At 47.2% G+C, this 22,385-nt stretch overlaps 1 protein-coding gene across 1 annotated transcript in view; it reads right to left on the bottom strand.

Moving 5' to 3' along the window:
* The window catches only part of LOC139229270 (forkhead-associated domain-containing protein 1-like), a 160,083-nt gene that overhangs the window by 24,600 nt on the left and 113,098 nt on the right, over positions 1–22,385 (bottom strand). The window contains exons 25-27 of the mRNA XM_070860929.1: positions 18,188–18,324; positions 9,329–9,424; positions 2,534–2,754 (exon numbers count right to left, since the gene is read on the bottom strand). Coding sequence (XP_070717030.1) covers positions 2,534–2,754; positions 9,329–9,424; positions 18,188–18,324 — 454 coding nt within the window. The remainder of the gene's footprint in view (positions 1–2,533; positions 2,755–9,328; positions 9,425–18,187; positions 18,325–22,385) is intronic.

Below are 22,385 nucleotides of genomic sequence, written 5' to 3'. Positions count from 1 at the left end.
GAATTTAAATAAATGTGCAATAAAAAGCTAGTATCAGTAATGGTGACCATGACACTACCAGGTTGTCATAAAAACCCAACTGGTTCACTTATGTCCTTTTAGGGAAGGATATCTGCCATCCTTACCCGGTCTGGCCTACATGTGACTCCAGATCTAAAGCCATGTGGTTGACTCTTAACTGCCCTCTGACATGGCGGCTCACTACCACCTTCTCAGGGGCAAATAGGGATGGGCAATAAATGCTGGCCGTGCTAGCGATGCCCACATCCCGTGAAATGAATTAAAAAATAATCAAGGCCGGGGTATCAGCAGGCAATTTGACCATGGTGGCTGTCACAGCATAGCCTGATCCAGGTGAGAGATTAAGCAAAACTTTTTCTCAGAAGGAAGGCAGTTGAACCGAGACAAACTGAAACCTTTAAAAGGAGTTGGATTCAATACTTGTTTAATTTGGAGATTGAGTCTGATAGGAATATTTACAACACAACTTAATAATAATTTTTCCAGGAGAAGGAACATAATATTTCCTAAAGTAGAGGACCAACAGGGGGAGGGAGGGAAGACCGTGATGGAATAATCAGACTGGATTCTGGATAGAGCAGGACTAATGCTTGGAATAGCCTCATCTTACTGCTCTCACCTGACATGCACTCACACAGGATGGTGATAAGGGGCAGGAGCCTTAGTTTCCCCTTTCCTAGCCCAAGGACACTCAAAGGCCAATTAAGGTTTATGCAACCGAAGCAGGTAGATGGAGTAAAAATACAGTTCAGCCATGATCTAATTGCATGGCGGAACAGGCTCGAGGGGCTGAATGGCCAGCTCATGTTCTATTTTCCAGGATGGAGGGCAATAGCCAGAAGACCCTGATGCCCAAAGATTGTCCTGGCAAACATAGAGGACTTATTTTCAGCAAGGCTCCATCTTTGGGATGCCCAAGGGACCTCCCATCAGATCCTCTGATCTACGGCGGGTCCTGGTGGCAGCAGGACCACCAACTTTTTTTGGGAGTGCCCTCTGTTTGGGTGCCCCATGGGCGGACTCAGGAACGTGGGGTGGGGAGGGTGGGAGTGCAGGAACACTCAGTCCCACCTCCTGCATGTCAACACTGGGCCTAGGTCTAATCCAGGTGCTGGTTCAGTGCTGCCCATTTTTGGCACCACCAGATGTCCTGGACCCAAGTTGTGAGGTTGGCGGGACCCGAGGCCAACGGGTATCTGTCCCCCATTTCCCCTTCACTGTGTCTGGAAATTCAGCTTTCCCCAGGGGCAACAAAGAGGGAGATCTACCCTGTTCTCTCACACTAAGTGACACAAGAATTGCTCAAAGCAAGGTGACTTGGAGTGTAGAACAGGAGGAGAAGACAGACGACAGAATTCTTGGCAAGTGACTACGGCATAGCACTGCCTTTCCTAAAAGATTAAAATTCAATGGCACCTGGTCAAGTTGGCTCTGGGATGCTTATTATTAACGCATTAACTATCCATGGGAAGTAATGCAAGCACTATGGTTGCAAAAGTAAGAAGTGGAGTTCAGAGTGGCTCCAAACCACAGTTGAAAAGAGAACCTGTACAGCCAGCTAACTAATGAGACTTTCAACCCACCAGTCCACACTTTGGGCTCAGGTCCCGGTGACAGTGTCTAACCCAGTGCACCAGCCAATCCCAAATGTTCACATATCCTGATCTGCTGATTATCACAAGAGAAACTGTACAAAATGGCTGGGTTCTGTCTGTTAGAACACTCGGGCTATAATGAGAGTCAAGTTCTAGATATAGGCCTCGATATTTAGGGAGACGGAGATGGGGGGAGGGTGTGGGCCTGGGGGTAGGGGAGGCCTGGGAGAGGGAGATGGGGAGGGCGTGGGAGAGGCGGGGGGGGGGGGGAGAGAGTGGGAGAGGGGATAGGGGAGAGGAGGGAGTGGGAGAGCGGGGGAGGGCGTTTGAGAGGGGGCCTGGGAGGCCGTCTGTTAGCAGCCGGGAAATCTGGAAATGCCAAGAAACGCGAAGGTGCCGAAATTAACATGGAGGGGGGGGGTTGTCTAGAGATCACGGGGAGGGAGGCAGATCGCGGCAGGTTTGCTCAGGGGGACGAGGGACGCACACCTGCTCCTGTTGGCCCACAAGCCGTGCAGGAAAAGCAACAAACTGCTGGAAGCGGCTGCTCCCGTCTCCGGCGAGAAAGCAGGAATGGGGTACTGAAGTTGCATGTTCAGCCATGAACTCATTGAATGGCAGTGCAGGCTCGAATGGCCTACTCCTGCACCTATTTTCTATGTTTCTAATCCCTGAGGTGGGACTTGAACCCACAACCTACTGACTTAGAGACGAGTGTGCTACCCACTGAGCCACAGCTGACATATCCTAAAATAGTTGAATACAAGTGTGAGGAGGTAGTGGTGAAACTTTACATGCTCTGATCAGATCGCACCTTTAGCCATGTGTCGAGTTCTGGTTGCCAAGCCACAAGGGAGACATTCAAACGATGGAAGCAGAGCAGAGAAGAAAGCATTCCCTTGGACTCTTCCCCCTACCTGAGCTGTTCCAGGTCTTTCTCATATCCGCCCAGCAATCCATCTTTCCTCTCCAGCTGACTCTTCAGCTGAGCGATTCGGCTATTCAGCAGCTCCGCATTCCTTTGCCGTGCTTTCCCGAGCTTCTCCCTCTCATCCCGTGGAACATGCTTCAGTGACAGTGAGCCCGACAGCTCCTTCACATTGAGCAGGCTGGAGAGAGCCTTCACCAAGTCCAGATACTGCACGGTGGGAAAGAGGAAGGGTGAACAAATGGTTAAACTGGAGGTTTGGCTGTCCAGGTACGCACATCACTAAAAGCTAGTGCACAGGTTCAAGAAGTAATCAAAAAGGTTGACTGGGTGTTGGCCTTGATCTCAAGGGGATTGGAATACAAAGAGGAGGAAGTGAAGCTTCCGTTGTATAGCGCCTGGGTCAGACCCCCATCTAGGAGTACTATGTCCAGTTTGGATGTACTGGCCTTGGAGTAGGTACAGCATTGATAAGATCATTAGAAATAGGAGCAGTAGTAGGCCATTTGGCCCCTCGAGCCTGCTCCACCATTCAATAAGATCATGGCTGATCTGATCTTGGCCTCAACTCCACTTCCCTGCCATAACCCTTGACTCCCATATCTTTCCAAAGATTCACCAGAATGATTCACCAAGTCCCGCTCACCTGTTACCCCTGTGCTTGCTGACCTACATTGGCTCCTGGTTAATCAACACCTCGATTCAAAATTCTCATCCTTGTTTTCAAATCATTGCATGGTCTCGCCCCTCCCTATCTCTGTAATCTCCTCCAGCCCCATAACCCCACCCCCATCCCTGATTATAATCGCTCAACCATTGGTGGCCATGCCATCTGTTACCTCGGCCCCAAGCTCTGGAACTCCCTGCCTAAACCTCTCCGCCTCTCTACCTCTCTTTACTCCTTCAAAACGCTCCTTAAAACCTACTTCTTTGACGAAGCTTTTGGTCACCTGTCCTAATTTCTCCTTATGCGGCTCGATGTCAAATTTGTTATCTCATGATGCTCCTGTGAAGCGCCTTGGGATGTTTCACTACATTAAAGGCGCTATATAAATACAAGTTGTTGTTGTTGTTATTGTTGAATGATACCAGATCTTAAAGAGTTCAATTATGAGGACAGGTTGTTTAAACTTGGCATGTGTTCCCACACGTTTTGAGCGGTGATTTAATTTGAGCTGTTGAAAGTTATGAAGGGATTCGATACAGAGAAGCTATTTCCCCTGATGGGAGATTCCAGAACAAGAGGGCACAATCTTAAAATTAGAGCTAGGCTATTTTTTCACACTTTTTTCACACAAAGGGTAGAGGAAACTGTAAAGTCCTGTCCCCTCAGTACAGATTCACTCGAGGCATGTAGTGAAGTCAAGGTCACCCTGGACCTGCACCTTTTATTTCACAGCTCTGGAATGCTGCACTTGCCCGAGACCTGTCCTTATATACCTGTCCCTTGCAAGTGCACCCCCAGTGGTAAGGTATGCTGGTGGTTACAGGTCATATCTTATTACAGTCATGTATAGCATGTTGGGATACAGTTATATATAATAATGTAAGATACATGACATCACCCTCCCCCAAGGTCTTATTGTCTTTATAGGTTCAGTCTCTCAGGTGGTCTACGCTCTCGCGTGGAGCGTCTGAGTTGTGGTTCAGTTGTTTGCCTTGGTGTCTGTTTTTCTTTGGGTGTGGTTGCTGGTATCTCGCCTGGGCTGTCTGTTTCGATTGGTGTGATTGTTGTTGACTCGCCTGGGCTGTCTGTTGGGATTGCCCTTTCCTCAGGTTGTTCCCTCTGTCTGTCCACCAGGTGTGGTGTGAGTTCCACATTGTAGTCTGCCTCTGGTTCCGCAGTGCTATTGGTAAATCTGCTTTTGACAGTCTACATGCCTCCGGCAGGTTTTGCCATTGTCCATTTGTACTACCAGTAGCCTGTTTCCTTCCTTGCCTGTTACTGTCCCTGCAAGCCATTTGGGACCCCTGCCATAGTTTAGTACAAACACTTTGACCCCTATCTCATTCCATCTCCCCCTCGAATTTCTGTCATGGTACTCAGTCAGCTTACGGCGCTTTGCTTCAACGATTTTATGCATGTCTGGGAGGATTAATGAGAGCCTTGTTTTTAAAGTCCTTTTCATCAACAGTTGCGCGGGGGGGAATCCCAGTCAGTGAGTGCGGACGAGATCTGTATGCCAACAGCAGTCGCGACAGGCGACTCTGCAGTGTGGGACCTTGGATTTTAAGCATGCCTTGTTTAATGATTTGCACTGCTCTCTCCACCTGGCCGTTGGAGGCCGGATTGAACGGTGCCGTCTTGACGTGATTTATGCCGTGGTCAATTATAAAGTCTTGGAATTCTGCGCTGGTGAAGCACGGACCATTGTCACTGACCAATATGTCAGGGATTCCGTGCGTTGCAAACATGGTTGCGAGGCTCTCCACAGTGGTGGAGGTTGTGCTCAAGTTTAAAATGGTGCATTCGATCCACTTTGAAAATGCATCTACAACTATGAGGAACATTTTGCCCATGAATGGGCCCGCATAGTCTATGTGCGCTCGCGACCACGGTTTGGTAGGCCAGGGCCAGGGGCTCAGTGGAGCCTCCCTGGGGGCATTGCTGAATTGGGCACAAATGGTGCACCTTCGGACGCAGAGCTCCAAGTCCGCGTCAATACCAGGCCACCAGACGTGGGATCCGGCTATGGCCTTCATGAGAACGATCCCCGGGTGCTCGCGGTGGAGCTCCCAGACAAATGCCTCTCTGCCTCGCAGAGGCATGACTACTCGGCTGCCCCACATCAGGCAGTCTGCTTGTAGTGATAGCTCATGCGTACGCCTGTGAAAGGGTTTTAATTCCTCGGGGCAGGCATCTGCCCAGTAAATGTTTAGCACACATCTTTTTATTAGGCTCTGATTTGGCAAGCCGTCATGGGCGAACCTGTGGACTCAAAGGCATCGATTGCCATGACTATCTCACAGTCCTGTTCGTCAGACCCTTCCGTGGTCGCCAGGGGTAGCCTGCTGAGCGCGTCGGCACAGTTGTCTGTGCCTGGTCTGTGCCTTATGGTATAGTCGTGGGACGCCAGCATGAGTGCCCACCGTTGAATTCGCGCCGATGCATTGGCGTTTATTGCCTTGCTCTTGGATAGGAGGGACGTGAGGGGCTTGTGGTCGGTTTCTAACGCGAACTTGGCCCTGAAAAGCTATTGGTGCATCTTTTTGACATCGTACACGCACGCGAGCGCCTCCTTCTCTACCATTCCGTACCTGCGCTCCGCCCGCGAAAGTGACCTGGAGGCATAGGCTATGGGTTGTAATTTGCCCGCACTATTGACATGTAGCAAAACGCACCCGACCCCATACGCTGACGCATCGCATGTGAGAACTAGCTTTTTACCTGGGTCAAAGAAAGTCAAAACACTGTTGGAACACAGAAGGTTGCGTGCCTTATTGAAGGCGCGTTCCTGGGCGTCCCCCCAAAACCAATCGCACCCCTTCCTGAGTAGCACGTGGAGAGGCTCCAGCAGCGTGCTTAAGTTCTGCATAAAGTTCCCAAAGTAATTGAGTAGCCCGAGAAAGGCACGCAGTTCTGAGACATTCCGGGGCCTGGGTGCCAGGCGAATTGCTTCTGTTTTGGACTCTGTTGGGCGGATTCCATCAGCGGCAATCCATCTGCCCAAAAATTCAACCTCGGGTGCGAGAAACAGGCACTTGGATTTCTTGACTCGTAGGCCTACCCGATCCAACCGCTTTAGTACTTCCTCCAAATTACGGAGATGGGAGTCGGTGTCCCTGCCCGTGATAAGTATGTCGTCTTGAAAAACAACCGTCCCCGGGATGGACTTGAGCAGACTCTCCATGTTGCGCTGGAATATGGCAGCTGCCGACCTGATGCCGAATGGGCATCGATTGTACATGAAAAGGCCTCGATGTGTGCTGATGGTGGTGAGTAGCTCGGATTCCTCGGTCAATTCTTGCGTCATATACGCAGATGTGAGGTCTAATTTTGAGAAAAGTTTACCTCCAGCCAATGTGGCAAATAAGTCCTCCGCTCTGGGCAGCGGGTACTGGTCCTGTAGGGAGACTGCTTATGGTAAATTTGTAGTCCCCACAGATTCGTACGGATCCATCAGGCTTCATGACTGGGACGATGGGACTTGCCCAGTCGCTAAATTCCACAGGTGATATAATGCCTTTCCGCAGAAGCCTGTCTAGTTCGTGTTCAATCTTTTCCCTCATCACATAGGGTACAGCTCTGGCCTTGTGATGGACCGGTCTAGCATCCTGTGTGATGTAGATTTTGACTTTGGCCCCTTTGAAAGTGCCCACACCTGGCTGAAAGAGATGTTCAAATCACTTTATAACTGTTGAGCAGGAGGTCCGTTCCTCTAATGACATGGCATGGACATCATCCCATTTCCAGTTTAGTTTTGCCAGCCAGCTTCAGTGCTGGGGGGTCTCCGGGGACAATCCACAGGGGAAGTCGGTTCACTGTCCCTTTGTGTGTGACAGAGAGCATGGCGCTGCTGAGGACTGGTGCGATTTCTTTGGTATAGGTCCTTAGTTTGGTGTCGACCCTTGTGAGTTTTGGTGTGTCTCTTTTATGCGGCCACAGTTGTTCAAATTGTTGAGCGCCCATGAGAGATTGACTCGTTCCTGTATCCAGCTCCATGTTGACAGATGTCCCGTTGAGTAGGACCCTCATCATTATAGGAGGCATCCTGTCATAGGAGCAGCAGCCATTGATCGTGTTGACCCGCTGTACATCGGTGTCCCAGGTACTGTCCCCACCGTCTTCTGGTCCGCTTTCCGACCCATCCGATTCGTATACCAGCCGAGCTGCCGTTTTTTTTGCACATGCGGGCCAAATGCCCTGTATATTCACAGTTCCTGCAAACAGCCTGCTGAAATCGACATTCCCTTAATGAGTGCCCACCCCCACACCTCCAGCACACACTGCTTGCAAAGAATGAGCTGCGTCTGGCTGATCTCTCTTGAGCTTCTCTCAGTTTGTAGTTGATTGCTCGCATTGTGGGTTGATGAGGTGTGAACGGCCGTTCCTGTGGCCCTTGATGGCTTCTGTTGCCACTGCTTGCTTGTCGAAAGCCTGTTCTGCCGGTTTTGTCTGTGTGTGGGGGTAGCAGCTTTTCTAATGCTGTGAACTCCTTGTTCCATTATTTCGTTAGTTGTCGTACCTGCATTGTAAATCAACCTCGTTTCTTCTTCCCCTACCAAGAATGTCTGTGCAACCAGTGCTGCTGCCTCTAAGGTCAGGTTCTTGGTCTCTATGAGCTTTCGGAATATGCCTGCCTGGCCTATTCCTTCAATGAAAAAGTCTCTCAGCATTTCTCTCCTCAGTTCATCGGGGAACTCAGATAAACTAGCCAACCTCCGAAGTTCCGCCACGAAGTCGGGTATGCTCTGGCCCACACAGCGTCTGTAGTTGTAGAACCTTGTCTGGCCATGTGTAGGCTGCTCGCTAGCTTCAGGTGGCCTCTTATCAGTGTGCTCAATTCTTCAAACGACTTGCTTGCTGGTTTCTCAGGTGCCAACAGATCCTTCATTAAAGCGTATGTTTTCGAGCCACAGCTGGTCAAGAGATGGGCTCTTCTCTTGTCTGCCTTATCGTCGCCTAACCAGTCTTTGGTTACAAAGCTTTGCTGGAGCCTTTCAATAAAGTCCTCCCAATTGTCTCCCGCATTGTACTTTTCATCTGATCCGTTGTTCGCCATTCTGTGGATTCTGTAATCCCGTAACCTGTCGCCACTGTAAAGTCCTGTCCCCTCAGTACAGATTCACATGAGGCATGTAGTAAAGTCAAGGTCACTCTGGACCTGCACCTTTATTTCACAGCTCTGGAATGCTGCACTTGCCTGAGACCTGTCCTTATATACCTGTCTCTTGCAAGTGCACCCCTGGTGGTAAGGTATGCTGGTGGTTACAGGTCATATCTTATTACAGTCATGTATAGTATGTTGGGATACAGTTATATATAATAATGTAAGATACATGACAGAAACCTTGAATTCTCTCTCGCAAAGGGCTGTTGATGCTGGGTTAATTAAAATTTTCAAGACTGAGGTTGAGAGATTTTTGTTAGGTAAGAGCATCAAGGGATATGGATCAAAGTTGAGATACACATCAGCCACGATCTAATAGGATGGTGGAGCAGGCTCGAGGGGCTGACTGGCCTACTGCTGTTCCTGTATTCCGACTCATCATGATAACAGTAAGGTGCCTCACTATTGAGGCAAGTATAGAGCTACTCCCAATCTGAAGGATATATGGCTAAATACAGCTGAATATGACCAAGTACTCCTGCGAATCGATCAATAATTCATGTGAGGCTGGGATCAAGTTACTGCGTTTAATGGGAAACAACTGGCCAGGGTTGAACAGCGATGGCCGAGAATGGGATAGATATTTTGGAGTTTTGTTTGAGTATCTTTGTGGGTCACATAGATAATGAAGCAGCTGGGGAGAGTCTATGATGGGGCAGATTGTACATTATAGTCTGCAGAAAGAGGTGGGCTGAATGAAAAGCCTTTTCTCATTCCAGAGAGAAATTATTTGAATATAAAAAATATTTTGATGGCATTTTTCTCGTCCCTTGTAAGAAAGTATCAACAATAGGAACATTGGATATTCACTGATATTTTTTTCCATAGAAATTTCCAATTCCTCTTACTTGGTGGGCACTGGCTCCGATGATTGAAGGAATAATAGTCATGGCCACTGATGTACTCTGAAGAGTAAATATTAAAACTTTCTTTCTGCGCTGGTGTCTACCTACCGTCCTCTCACTGAGGTCTAGGGCCTCGGACATTTCCAACCGTGCTGATCTATCGATGGAAGCTTCGGAAATGGCAACAGAGTCACTTCTTTGCTTCTGCAATAGAAAGAGAAAGGACGCTAACACAACTGAGCATTTTACACAGAATTACACACAACATCCAGCCCAACTGCTCAATGCCGGTGTTTATGCTCCACACGAGCCCTTCTCCCACCCTACGTCATCGAACCCTATCAGCATCCATGCTATTCACCTCAACCATTCCCTGTGGCAGCGAGCTCCACATTCTCACCACTCTCTGGGTAAAGAAGTCCCTCCTGAAGTGTCAGCTGTGTCTCAGTAGGGAGCACTCTCGCCTCTGAGTCAGAAGGTTGTGGGTTCAAGTCCCACTCCAGGGACCTGAGCACAAAAAAAAAGGCTAGGCTGACACTCCAGTGCACTGCTGAGGGAGTGCTGCACTGTCGGAGGTGCCGTCTTTCGGATGAGTCATTAAAACCGAGGTCCCGTCTGCTCTCTCAGATGGATGTAAAAGATCCCTGGACGTGAGCACATAATGGAGACTGACACTCCAGTGTAGTACTGAGGGAGGTGCCGTCTTTTGGACGCGACATTAAGCCAAGGCCCCATCTGCTCTCTCAGGTGGATGTAAAAGATCCCATGGCACTATTTTGAAGAAGAGCAGGTGAGTTATCCCCAGTACCCTGGCCAACATTTATCCATCAACCAACAACTAAAGCCAGATGATCTGGTCATTAGCACATCACTGTTTGTGGGAGCTTGCAGTGTGCAAATTGCCTGCTGCGTTTCCTACATTACAACAGTGACTAGACTTCAAAAGTACTTCATTGGTTTTTAAAAACGCTTTGGGACATCCTGAGGTTGTGAAAGGCGCTTTAACTCTTTGCCAGGGCCACAAAACTGTACAATCTACTCCCTCACCTAAAGCACTCAGATGCAATACACTCTGTCAATGGATTCTTCTTTACTCATAGAAAAAAAAGGGTTCAACCCAAACTCTCGAGTAAGGACTCACAAATTGTTCAGTTGTATCACAAAAAGGAGTACATTGTAACATAAAGCAATGCTACTTCAAGCAGCTCAAACACGAGTTCTGCAACATGACCACTTTCTATTTGCAGTCATGCAGCCAAAATTTGCATCAGCACACACTTGTCAGGCCTCCATCAAATGTTCAACAATCAGAGAACACCCACTCGTTCAAACGTTAAATGCAGTGGCCAGCCTGTTGCTGGGCCACACAGAACAGAAGGTCTCGGGTCCCAGATTCAGTATCTGGTCTGCGCTGAGTCAACTGACCTCCCCTGTGGTGGTGAGAGAGGTCTACAACTGCCGTCGGGAGGCCTGGGTCAGGAAGGTTCCCGCTTGTCATCCAGTGGACTGGACCTTCCTGTGAGCATCAGGTGAGGTAGGCGTTGAGCTTGGCTGAGATGCTCCCCATGCCCGAACAGCCCGCGGACGCTCACTGTAGCAGCTCACGCATGGAGATTGGACGAGGCACCACAGACTGACTGCTGGGCTCTGGTTATTATCACACTGCTGTTTGTGGGAGCTTGCTGTGCGCAAGTTGGCTGCCGCGTTTCCCACATTACAACAGTGACTACACTCCAAAAAGTACTTCATTGGCTGTAAAGCGCTTTGAGACGTCCGGTGGTCATGAAAGGCGCTATATAAATGCAAGTCTTTCTTTCTCTGATTCCACAGGCACTGATGAGTCATCGTGTGCAGGGCATGATGGGAGGATCAAAGAAGCAGAACTGATTGAAAATTATAATTTCTGTTCTGGAGAGAATTAAACAAAAGAGTCATCACCTAATTCCACAGCATGAATTATTAAGGAGCTGAGTGCAGGAAACAGCAAAGTGCTAGTCATTTAACAAGCTATTAAACATAAAATAATGCAGGGAAAAAAATGCAGTGTTTTGATTGAACAATTACAGCAATTCTGTGAATAGACACTTCATGCCTCTGAAGAGCACTTCAACAGACGAGCATCATCTCCAGTGAGCTGACCCACAGAGGCACTGGCAGGCGGTAGCTCACAGCGGGGTAACTGTGTGCGCGGTCCGGGACTTGATTTTCCCCTCCCTCCAACTTTCTCTTTCCCCCCCCCCCCCACCCCTCTGCTGAAGCCTCGAAGTTACTGGCAGCCCCCTGGCATCTCATCCAAGGTACAACGTTCGAACTTGTGTGTGAGTTTGGATAGTGAGTGCCAGTGGGCAGCAGTTTGGTCTCGGAATTAGAAGGCTGTGGGTTCATCGGCGCACCCCAGCAGCCGGGCAGGTATCCGGGCTGACTCTTCAATGCAGCTCGGAGAGAGTGCTGCACTGTTGGAAGTGCTGCCTGCCTGTCAGTTCAGGCGTTAAACGGTGGTGCCAGTGACCCACTCCAGCAATTCAGGATGTTAAAGAATCCAGGCCGCTATGTGATGAGACCATATTTCTCCCTCAATCAGCCCCACCAAAACAGATAAGCTGCTCACGGCTGTCGGTGGTATTTTGCACGGTTTGCAAAATGGCCGCTGAGTTCATAGAATAGAATCATAGACCCTTACAGCACAGAAGGAGGCCATTTGGCCCGAAGTTCCTGTGAAAGAGAGTCATGCTTCATCTCACATCCCTGCTTTCTGTCCTAAAACCCTGTAAATTCCTCATCCTCAAGTACCTGGCTAACAGCCTTTTAAAATTATTTATGGAATCACCTTTTCAGGTAGAGCGTTCCAGATTTCCGACAACCTATACAGCAACTGCCATTGTAAATGAAGTGCGAGATTTTGCACGGTTTGCAATGATAAGGTGCTCTATTGTGGTCAATACCATGTGGTCAAGCTGATTGTGTCCTCACACTTTGTGTGTCAGCTGTGGCTCAGTAGGTAGCACCCTTGCCTGAGTCAGAAGGATATGGGTTCAAGCCCCACTCCAGAGTCTTGAGCACAAAAATATCTAGGCTGACACTCCAGTGCAGTGCTGAGGGAGTGCTGCACTGTTGGAGGTGCCGTCTTTCAGATGAGACAATACAGTGAGGCCTTGTCTGCTCTCTCAGGTGGACGTAAAAGATCCCATAGCACTATTTCGAAGAAGAGCAGGGCAGTATCCCTCAATTAACATATTATGTACAGTTTTGGTCTCCTAATCTGTGGAAGGACACTCTTGCTATTGAGGGAGTGAAGCGAAGGTTCACCAGACTGATTCCCGGGATGGCAGAACTGACATATGAAGAAAGACTGGATCGACTAGGTTTATATTCACTGGAATTTAAAAGAATGAGAAGGGATCTCATAGAAACATATAAAATTCTGATGGGACTGGACAGGTTAGATGCAGGAAGAATGTTCCCGATGTTGGGGAAGTCCACAACCAGTGGACATAGTCTTAGGATAAGGGGTAAGCCATTTAGAACCGAGATGAGGAGAAACTTCTTCACTCAGAGAGTTGTTAACCTGTGGAATTCTCTACCACAGAAAGTTGTTGAGGCCAGTTCGTTAGATATATTCAAAAGGGAGTTAGATGTGACCCTTACGGCTAAAGGGATCAAGGGGTATGGAGAGAAAGCAGAATGGGGTCCTGAAGTTGCATGATCAGCCATGATCATATTAAATGGTGGTGCAGCTTGAAGGGCCGAATGGCCTACTCCTGCACCTATTTTCTATGTTTTCTATGTTTCTATAACAAACAAAAAACAGATTAACTGGTCATTATCACATTGCTGTTTGTGGGAGCTTGCTGTGTGCAAATTGGGTGCAGTGTTTCCTACATTACAGCAGTGATTACACTTCAAAAGTACTTCATTGACTGTAAAGCGCTTTGTAGCATGTCTTTCTTTTTACGGGAGGGGTCGCTGGATAGCAATCAGCCTGGCCCAATAAGGCCGATTGTAGTTCTCCCAATACTGCTGGCTGAGGTCCGCTCACTCAGCACAGGCTGGGGATTGAAACTGGGGCTTTCTGGTGTGTCGGACCCAGTGCCGCACTATGCAGTGTGTTGACCCACGGGGAAAGTTGTCAATCTCTAACTGATTAGAGCGCTACCACTGCACCACTCGGAACTCCTTCACGGCAAACGAGCCCAAAGATGGGCAGAGGAAACGTTACAGGGACACCCTCAAAGCCTCCCTGATAAAGTGCGACATCCCCACCGACACCTGGGAGTCCCTGGCCAAAGACCGCCCTAAGTGGAGGAAGTGCACCCGGGAGGGCGCTGGGCATCTCGAGTCTTGTCGCCGAGAGCATGCAGAAGCCAAGCGCAGGCAGCGGAAGGAGCGTGCGGCAAACCAGTCCCACCCACCCTTTCCCTCAACGACTATTTGTCCCACCTGAGACAGGAACTGTGTTTCTCGTATTGGACTGTTCAGCCACCTAAGGACTCATTTTTAGAGTGGAAGCAAGTCTTTCTCGATTCCGAGGGACTGCCTATGATGATGTAGTGTGTGGACCCACGAGGAAAGCTGTCGGCCTCTGACTGATTGGTGCAGTGGTAGCATTCCCCTATTCGGAGTCAGAAGGTGCCGAGGTTGAACCCCGCTCCAGACAGTCCCGGTGAGTGAAGCCCAGGGTTCTGGGTTGGCATCCAGTGGGATACCCCTGTCCGGTGGGTGTGGGTGGCCCCTTCCCCCTCACCATGGAGTTTATGGGAGCCCATTAACCCCTCCCACCATAGAGGCTGAACCATCCGATCGGCTGGTGTAAAGATGGTTACGCCCATGGAAAGAGCATTCAGGTCACAGCCTATCAGACTGTTAATCAGCCCGGGAATCTTTTCCCTGCTTCACACTGTTCTACTCGGGAAGTGCGAAGATATGAAAAGAGCAGCATGGAATGCTCCAGGATATTGTGGACAAAAATACACCCAAGTATTAGGTAGATAGCTAATTAACTAAGAATTGACCCTATTAGTGTAAAATGAAGTGCCTGTAAATTTATTAACTTTGACATTTCCTGTAATCCCCTTAATCTTTTAATCCCACTTACCATTTGATACAGACACCAGTTCCGATATACCAGACGTAAAGCCAATTTTGTATCTTTGCTGGGATTTTAATTGCATGTGATCTAATATCTTCCTAAATATAAAACTATAATGTGCCTCCCTGTGTATTATCTATCTGTGAGACTGAATGTATAATGTCATCAAAGCTCTCAATTCCCTGTCAGCTGCCCTGGCATCACCTTGTAAATCCTGCTCCCTTGTGGTCATGCAGTGATCAGCAACACGGCAAAAACCGGCCGCCTAAATGGGAGCGATAAAGAAAATCCAGCAGCAGTAACACACGAGAAGATTGAAAAGAGAAAACTTAGAATGGAAAAGTTGCCAGTTGTAATGGGTTTAAGGAAGGCTGGGTAAGAGCAATCAAAGCTGTGAGCTCTATTTAGAAAGAAAGACTTTTATTTATATCGTGTTTCTCAGAAGTGTCTTAAAGTGCTTCACATACTGCAGAGATTGTTGTTATGTAGAATACTTGGTAGCCATTTTGCACATGGCACCATCAATAAATACTGGTCAGGTGAATGGCCATTTAAACTAAAATCAGAAAATGCTGGAAATGCACAATGTTTCCATTAGAATCAGAAAAGAGAAAAGACAGGTTACTGTTTCAAATGTAGAACAAGTTCTGATGAAGTTTTGGCTGCCTGTGTCCTAACTCGCACAAGTCCCGCTCACCCATCACCCCTGTGCTCACTGACCTACATTGGCTCCCGGTTAAGCAACGCCTCGATTTTAAAATTCTCATCCTAGTTTTCAAATCCCTCCATGGCCTCACCCCTCCCTATCTCTGTAATCTCCTTCAGCCCCATAACCCTCCCACCCGGAGATATCTGCGCTCCTCAAATTCTGCCCTCTTGAGCATCTCTGATTATAATCGCTCAACCATTGGTGGCTGTGCCTTCTGTTGCCTCGGCCCCATGCTCTGGAATTCCCTGCCTAAACCTCTTCGCCTTTCTACCGCTCTAGGAAAGAGTGATCATAGCATGGTTGAGTTTCAAATTCAGTTGGAGGGTGAGAAAGTTGGGTCTCAAACCAGTGTCCTGATCTTAAATAAAGGCGATTACAAAGGTATGAAGGCAGAGTTGGCTAAAGTGGACTGGGAAAATAGATTGAAGTGTAAGATGGTTGATGAGCAGTGGCAGACATTTAAGGAGATATTCCATAACTCTGAACAAAAATATATTCCAATGAGAAGGAAAAACTTTAAGAGGAGGGAGAATGATTCGTGGCTAACTAAGGAAGTAAAGGATGGTATCAAATTGAAAACAATGGCATACAAAGTGGCCAAGATTAGTGGGAGACCAGAGGATTGAGAAACTTTTAAAAACCAGCAAAGGATGACTAAAAAATAATAGAGAGAGAGAAGATGGATTATGAGAGTAAACTAGCAAGGAATATAAAAACAGACAGTAAGAGCTTCTACAGGTATATAAAAAGGAAGAGAGTAGCTAAAGTAAACATTGGTTGCTTGGAGGATGAGACTGGGGAATTAATAATAGGGAACAGGGAAATGGCAGAGACTTTGAACAAATATTTTAGAAACATAGAAAATAGGTGGAGTAGGCTATTTGGCCCTTCAAGCATGCACCGCCATTCAATGAGTTCATGGCTGAACATGCAACTTTAGTACCCCATTCCTGCTTTCTCGCCATACCCCTTGATCCCCCTAGTAGTAAGGACTACATCTAACTCCTTTTTGAATATATTTAGTGAATTGGCCTCAACAACCTTCTGTGGTAGAGAATTCCACAGGTTCACCACTCTCTGGGTGAAGAAGTTTCTCCTCATCTCGGTCCTAAATGGTTTACCCCTTTGTATCGGTCTTCACGGTAGAAGATACTAAAAACATCCCAATAATAGATAATCAAGGGGCTATAGGGAGGGGGTAACTTAAAACAATCACTATCACTAATAGCAAAAGTTAAAAGAAGTGGCTGCAGAGATAGTGGATACATTGGTTGCAATCTACCAAAATTCCCTGGAGTCTGGAGAGGTCCCAGTAGATTAGAAATGCCCCTATTTAAAAAAGGAGGCAGACAAAAAGCAGGAAACTATAGACGTTAGCCTAACATCTGTCGTTGGGAAAATGCTGGAGTCCATTATTAAGGAAGCAGTAGCAGGACCTTTAGAAAAGCATAATTCAATTAAACAGAGTCAGCATGGTTTTATGAAAGGGAAATCATGTTTGACAAATTTGCTGGAGTTCTTTGAGGATGTAACGAGCAGGGTGGATAAGGGAGAACAAGTGGATGTGGTGTATTTGGATTTCCAGAAGGCATTTGGTAAGTTGTCTTTAAAAGGTTACTGCACAAGATAAAAGTTCACGGGGTTGGTGGCAATATATTAGCATGGATAGAGGATTAGCTAACTTACAGAAAACAGAAAATCGGGATAAACGGGCCATTTCCCTGTTGGAAAACGCAAACAAGTGGGGTGCCAGAGGGATCAATGCTGGGACCTCAGCTATTTACAATCTATATTAATGACTTGGATGAAGTGACTGAGTGTAATGTAGCCAAGTTTGCTGATGATACAAAGATGGGTGGGAAGGCAAGTTGTGACGAGGCCACAATAAATCTGCAAAGGTATCTAGACATGCTAAGTGAGTGGGCAAACATTTAGCAGATGGAGTATAATGTGGGAAAGTGTGAGGTTATCCACTTTGACAGGAAAAATAAAAAAGCTAATTATTTTTAAATGGAGAGAGACTACAAAATGTTGCAGTACAGAGGGACCTGGGGGTCCTTGTCCATGAAACACAAAAAGTTAGTATGCAGGTACAGCAAGTATTCAGGAAGGCAAATGGAATATTGGCCTTTATTGCAAGGGGGATGGAGTATAAAAGCAGCTACAACTGTACAGGGTACTGGTGAGGCCACACCTGGAGTACTACGTACAGTTTTGGTCTCCTTATTTAAGGAGGGATATACTTGCATTGGAGATAGTTCAGAGAAGGTTCATTAGGTTGATTCCTGAGATGAAGGGCTTATGAAGAAAAGTTGAGCAGGTTGGGCCTATACTCATTGGTGTTTAGAAGAATGAAAGGTGATCTTATTGCAACTTATAAGTTACTGAGAGGGCTAGACAAGGTAGATGCAGAGAGGCTGTTTCCCCTCGTGGGGGAATCTAGAACTAGGGGGCATAGTTTCAGAATAAAGGGTTGCCCATTTAGAAGTGAGATGAGGAGGAATTTCTTCTCTCAGTCATAAATCTGTGGAATTCTCTGCCCCAGAGAGCTGTGGAGGCTAGGTCATTGAATATATTTAAGGAGGAGATAGACAGATTTTTGAACGATAAGGGAGTGAAGGGTTATGGGGAGCGGGCAGGTAAGTGGAGCTGAGTGCAAGATCAGATCAGCCATGATCTTATTAAATGGAGGAGTGGGCTTGAGGGGCTAAATGGCCTAACCTGCTCCTATTTCTTATATTCCTCCTTTAAGACACCTCCTTAAAGCCTACCTCTTTGACCAAGCTTTTGGTCACCTGACCTAATTTCTCCTTATATGGCTTGGTGTCAAATGTTCTTGTCTTATAATACTCCTGTGAAGCGCCTTGTGACATTTCACTATATTAAAGGCACTATATAAATACAAGTTGTTGTTGTTGAAATATTATTTGAAGCATTTTCTGTTTCTTTTTGCAGGAATTTTCCTGATCTCTCACTTCTGGTTTAAATTTCCTTTCTGCTACTTTGCAGCTCCCTTTGCTATGATTTAGCATCTCTAAGGAAAATGTATTAAGTAAATGACTGCACTTATGATGTGCAGTTAATGAGATCTGTTGAATGAAGAGCCTGGGACACAAGGGAGCTGCGTGGCAATCTCTCAATGCCGTAAACTGCAAACATTTGCAAGCATTACCATTGTGGCTTCGTCATTACTCCTCCGCAAGGGGCTGCCGAGGGATTCACCATCACCGAGCGCTTGCTGGCTCTGCAAGTCCGCCAGTTCCCTCTTCAGAATCCTCACGTTCTGCAAGGCCTGCTCCTGGCTGGTCCCTGCCAAGGCCAAAGGTTTAAAATAAATTTAAAAGAACAAAGCTTTCACAGATTTGTTTCTCTTCCCCCGCAATAAAATTAAAATTTCGGTCAAGAATTCAAACAAGCCCTTACACCTTCCCTCGCAGAGCACCATCAGGCATTTCTGCAGAAAATGGAATTCGAATTGAGTGCCTCTAGCCAGAGAAAGGGAAGTTAGAAATATCCCTTGTTGGAATGCAAAACCAGAATTGTCCTTTCATGCGGTCACGCTGCAAAAAGAGAGTGAGACAGACAGACAGAGAGGGAAGGTCGAGAGAGAGAGTGAAGGACAGAGCGAGAGAGCACAACAAGAAGAGAGAGAGAGGAAAAAGAGAACGCACAACAGGGAGTGATGCAGGCACAGAGCAAGATACAGATATATGGGGAGAGGAGAAAACAGCAGAGAGAGAGAGAGAGAGAGACATACAGAAAGATAGACAGAGAGAGACAAATGTAGCTTAAATTTGACTTTGTTCCCTACAATTATGGAGGGAGCATCTAAAATAAAGAAAATAAGGAGAATTTTTCATTCCTCTCTGCCTCTGGCAGAGCTGGAGAGAGACACATATTTAGAGACAGAGAGAAACAACCACAGAAAGTTGTTGAGGCCAATTCACTAAATATATTCAAAAAGGAGTTAGATGTAGTCCTTACTATTAGGGGGATCAGGGGGTATGGCGAGAATGCAGGAATGGGGTACTGAAGTTGCATGTTCAGCCATGAACTCATTGAATGGCGGTGCAGGCTCGAAGGGCCGAATGGCCTACTCCTGCACCTATTTTCTATGTTTCTAGCGACAGAGAGAAACACATATTTAGAGTGATAAAGGCATAGAAGAGAAAGCAAGAGACAAACAGATAGAGACAGAGGCTGACAGAAAGAAATAGAGAATGAAAAAGAAAGAGACAGACAGTGAGAGAAAATTCTCATTCCTCAATAATTTCATAAGAACATAAGAATTAGGAGCAGGAGTAGGACATTCGGCCCCGCGAACCTGCTCCACCATTCAATAAGATCATGGCTGATCTTCTACCTCAATACTTTCCTGCACTATTCCCATATCCCTTGATTCCCTTTAATATCCAAAAATCTATCGATCTCTGTCTTCAATGTACTCAACGACTGAGCTTCCACAACCCTCTGGGGTAAAGAATTCCAAAGGTTCACCACCCTCTGAGTGAAGAAATTTCTCCTCATCTCAGTCCTAAATGGCCGACCTCTTGTTCTGTGACTGGCCCCTGGTTCTAGACACCCCAGCCAGGGGAAACATCCTCCCTGCATCTACCCTGCCAAACTCTTTAAGAATGTTGTATGTTTCAATGAGATCACCTCTCATTCTTCTAAACTCTAGAGAATATAGGCCTAGTCTACTTAATCTCTCCTCATAGGGCAATCCCCCCCCCCCCCATCCCAGGAATTAGTCTGGCGAACCTTCATTGCACTCCTTCCTTAGGCAAGGAGACCAAAACTGTACACAATACTCCAGGTGCGGTCTCACCAGAGCCTTATATAATTGCACTAAGACAACTTTAGTCTTATACTCAAATCCTCTTGTATTAAGAAAACAAATTATAGTTAAGCTACAGCTTTTCATGTTTTGTACTTAAGAACCTCAGGGTTTGAAAACCGAGAATTTTCCAAATGAGTTACTTGGCTGGGGAATTACTTCAAAACGCTTGGCACCATCTATTATAAACAAATAGAACCTCCCCCTGATGACGCCACAGATCTATCCAGTGACTAACTGAGCCATGGAGACTGGGCGGCTCCCGGGTTTGGTCCCTGATCCATGCTGGGTCAGCTGACCTCAGCTTGGGCGACAGTCAGCAAGCAGCATTTAGTCTCAGCAGTTCCGGGGTGGGGGGGAAGAGGTTGGGGTAAGAAACCAGACAGGGTTTCCACTCGATATTGGCAATGGGTGTACGGTGAAAGACTGGGCTCAGCAGTGAAGTCTCCCAAGTTAAAGAGCCAGTGAAAGTCATGGTCTCGGCTCCCATGAGACAAAGGACCACATGAGTGCGGTGCCAGAGGGCAGCCAGAGTCCGTGGAACTGTAGCGCAAGCAAGGGGGCGACGGCTTGGGAAGAGGAGAAAAGAAAATAGATGGTCACTGTAATGTATGCACCGGTGAGTATGCTCACAGATTTGTAGAGCTGTTGCCCGCGAGAGGTGGGTGCCAGAGGGACTGGAGTGCATCACCACTCCCGGCAACCAAATTTTAATTTGATTTATTTAACGGCAAAAGTTTAATTTGTTTATTTGTCGGTTTAGTGCCCCTTTCATAAGGAGGCACTTGTATGTTTTACAAAAATAGTTGTAGAGCTGTTGTATTGTGAGTGGCTTAGCCAGTTATGTGATGTTCACAAGACTCAATAAAACCCCAGTCAGTTGGGTTCAGGTGATCCACGATGAGGCAGGTGGTTGTGAGCCTGGTGGATGAACTGTAATGTGTTGTGTGATTGTTAAACCTTTGTTAATAAACCAACTAGTTCTTAATAGCAAAGTGTTGCTATGTATTCTTAAACAAAGAACCCATGAAGCAAATACATTACAGTCACGATAAAGGGTGGTTGGGTAAAGGGAGAAGAGTTACCAGCAGCCTAGCAGAGGGGCCATAGAAAGAGGGAACCGTGCAGCCGTCAGCCGAGACGTTTACTTCCAACAGAAACAGCGGTAAGTGGTTTGAAGTTACTGCTGACTGGATCGATGTGGCTGCGCTGTTCAGCGGGTGATGTGGTCTCTGCTAACTGAGGCCTGTTTATTAACATCAGGGCAGCACTGACAAGTTCAGGAGCCCCGGGTAAATCATCGGCAGGCTCAGAGAAACGATACAGTCAGGTGTCAGAACTTGTTTGAAAGGATCGGTAAAGAGTTGCAGGCTGCGGAAAGTGGTGAAAGGGTCCTATTAAAAACCTCTGCCTCAGCGCTGCCTGGGCTCTGGATTATTCACCTGCCTGTGCTTCCGAAAGTGTGACTCGAGGGAAATCCAGTGACGCACACGGTTTTCTTTTGCTTACAAAGCACCGGTTAGATACCGAGTAAAACTCCCTCTACACTGTCCCATCAAACAGGTCCAGGGCAGGTACAGCACGGGTTAGATAGAGAGTAAAGCTCCCTCTGCACTGTCCCATCAAACACTCCCAGGGCAGGTACAGCACGGGGTTAGAGACAGAGTAAAGCTCCCTCTACACTGTCCCATCAAACACTCCCAGGGCAGGTACAGCACGGGTTAGATACAGAGTAAAGCTCCCTCTACACTGTCCCATCAAACACTCCCAGGGCAGGTGCAGCACAGGTTAGATACAGAGTAAAGTCCCCTCTACACTGCCCCCAATAATATGGGCCCACAGGTGTCTCAATGCATTACGCCACTCAGTCGTACCTAGAGCTGCTAACATTGCACACATTCCAGGCGGCAAACTGAAAACATAAATGTGGTGAAAAGTGACAGTGACACGCTGGCCATAGAGGACAACCCAGCACCATTCACAGGACAAGTGATTTCTCGCAGTGTAAAGTCCCGTCAATTTCTACAGTTATCACATGGGACTTGAATACCACAATTTTACATAAAAAGTCCCACGGGCAATAAAAATGCTGGTTTCTGAGTATATCTGATGGCAAATTTATGAATGTCTTTTCTCTCTTTTCCCTAGAAAACAAGACAAAGCAGCAATGGAGGCAGGACCATCCCAGCATGCAAGGCAATGGTGAAAGCCCACTATTAAACCTGAAGGGATACTGGCTCTTTTTCTCTGCAGGGATAGCAAAGTGATAGGACTGTTTACATATAGTGGAGTTGGCCAATAGGCCTGGTGCTGAATGTGGGAGAGGTGGTCGGCTTGGATTACAACGACTACGTTGAGCAATTGCACAGGGCTGCTCAGTACTCGAACATAGATCCATGTCCGCAGCTCCGTACATGCAAGTTCCTGGTCACAAGCTGTGCCATTCAGAGAAGATGGCTGTGATGTCCTAGACACTGCCCCTAATGCCTTCCCTGTTGTTATCCCTCCCCCCCATGGATTGGGCCAGAGAAAA

The sequence above is a fragment of the Pristiophorus japonicus genome, chromosome 18 (assembly GCF_044704955.1).
Source record: "Pristiophorus japonicus isolate sPriJap1 chromosome 18, sPriJap1.hap1, whole genome shotgun sequence".
Classification (NCBI taxonomy): Eukaryota; Metazoa; Chordata; class Chondrichthyes; family Pristiophoridae; genus Pristiophorus; species Pristiophorus japonicus.
This window is presented reverse-complemented; position numbering and strand designations above follow the sequence as displayed.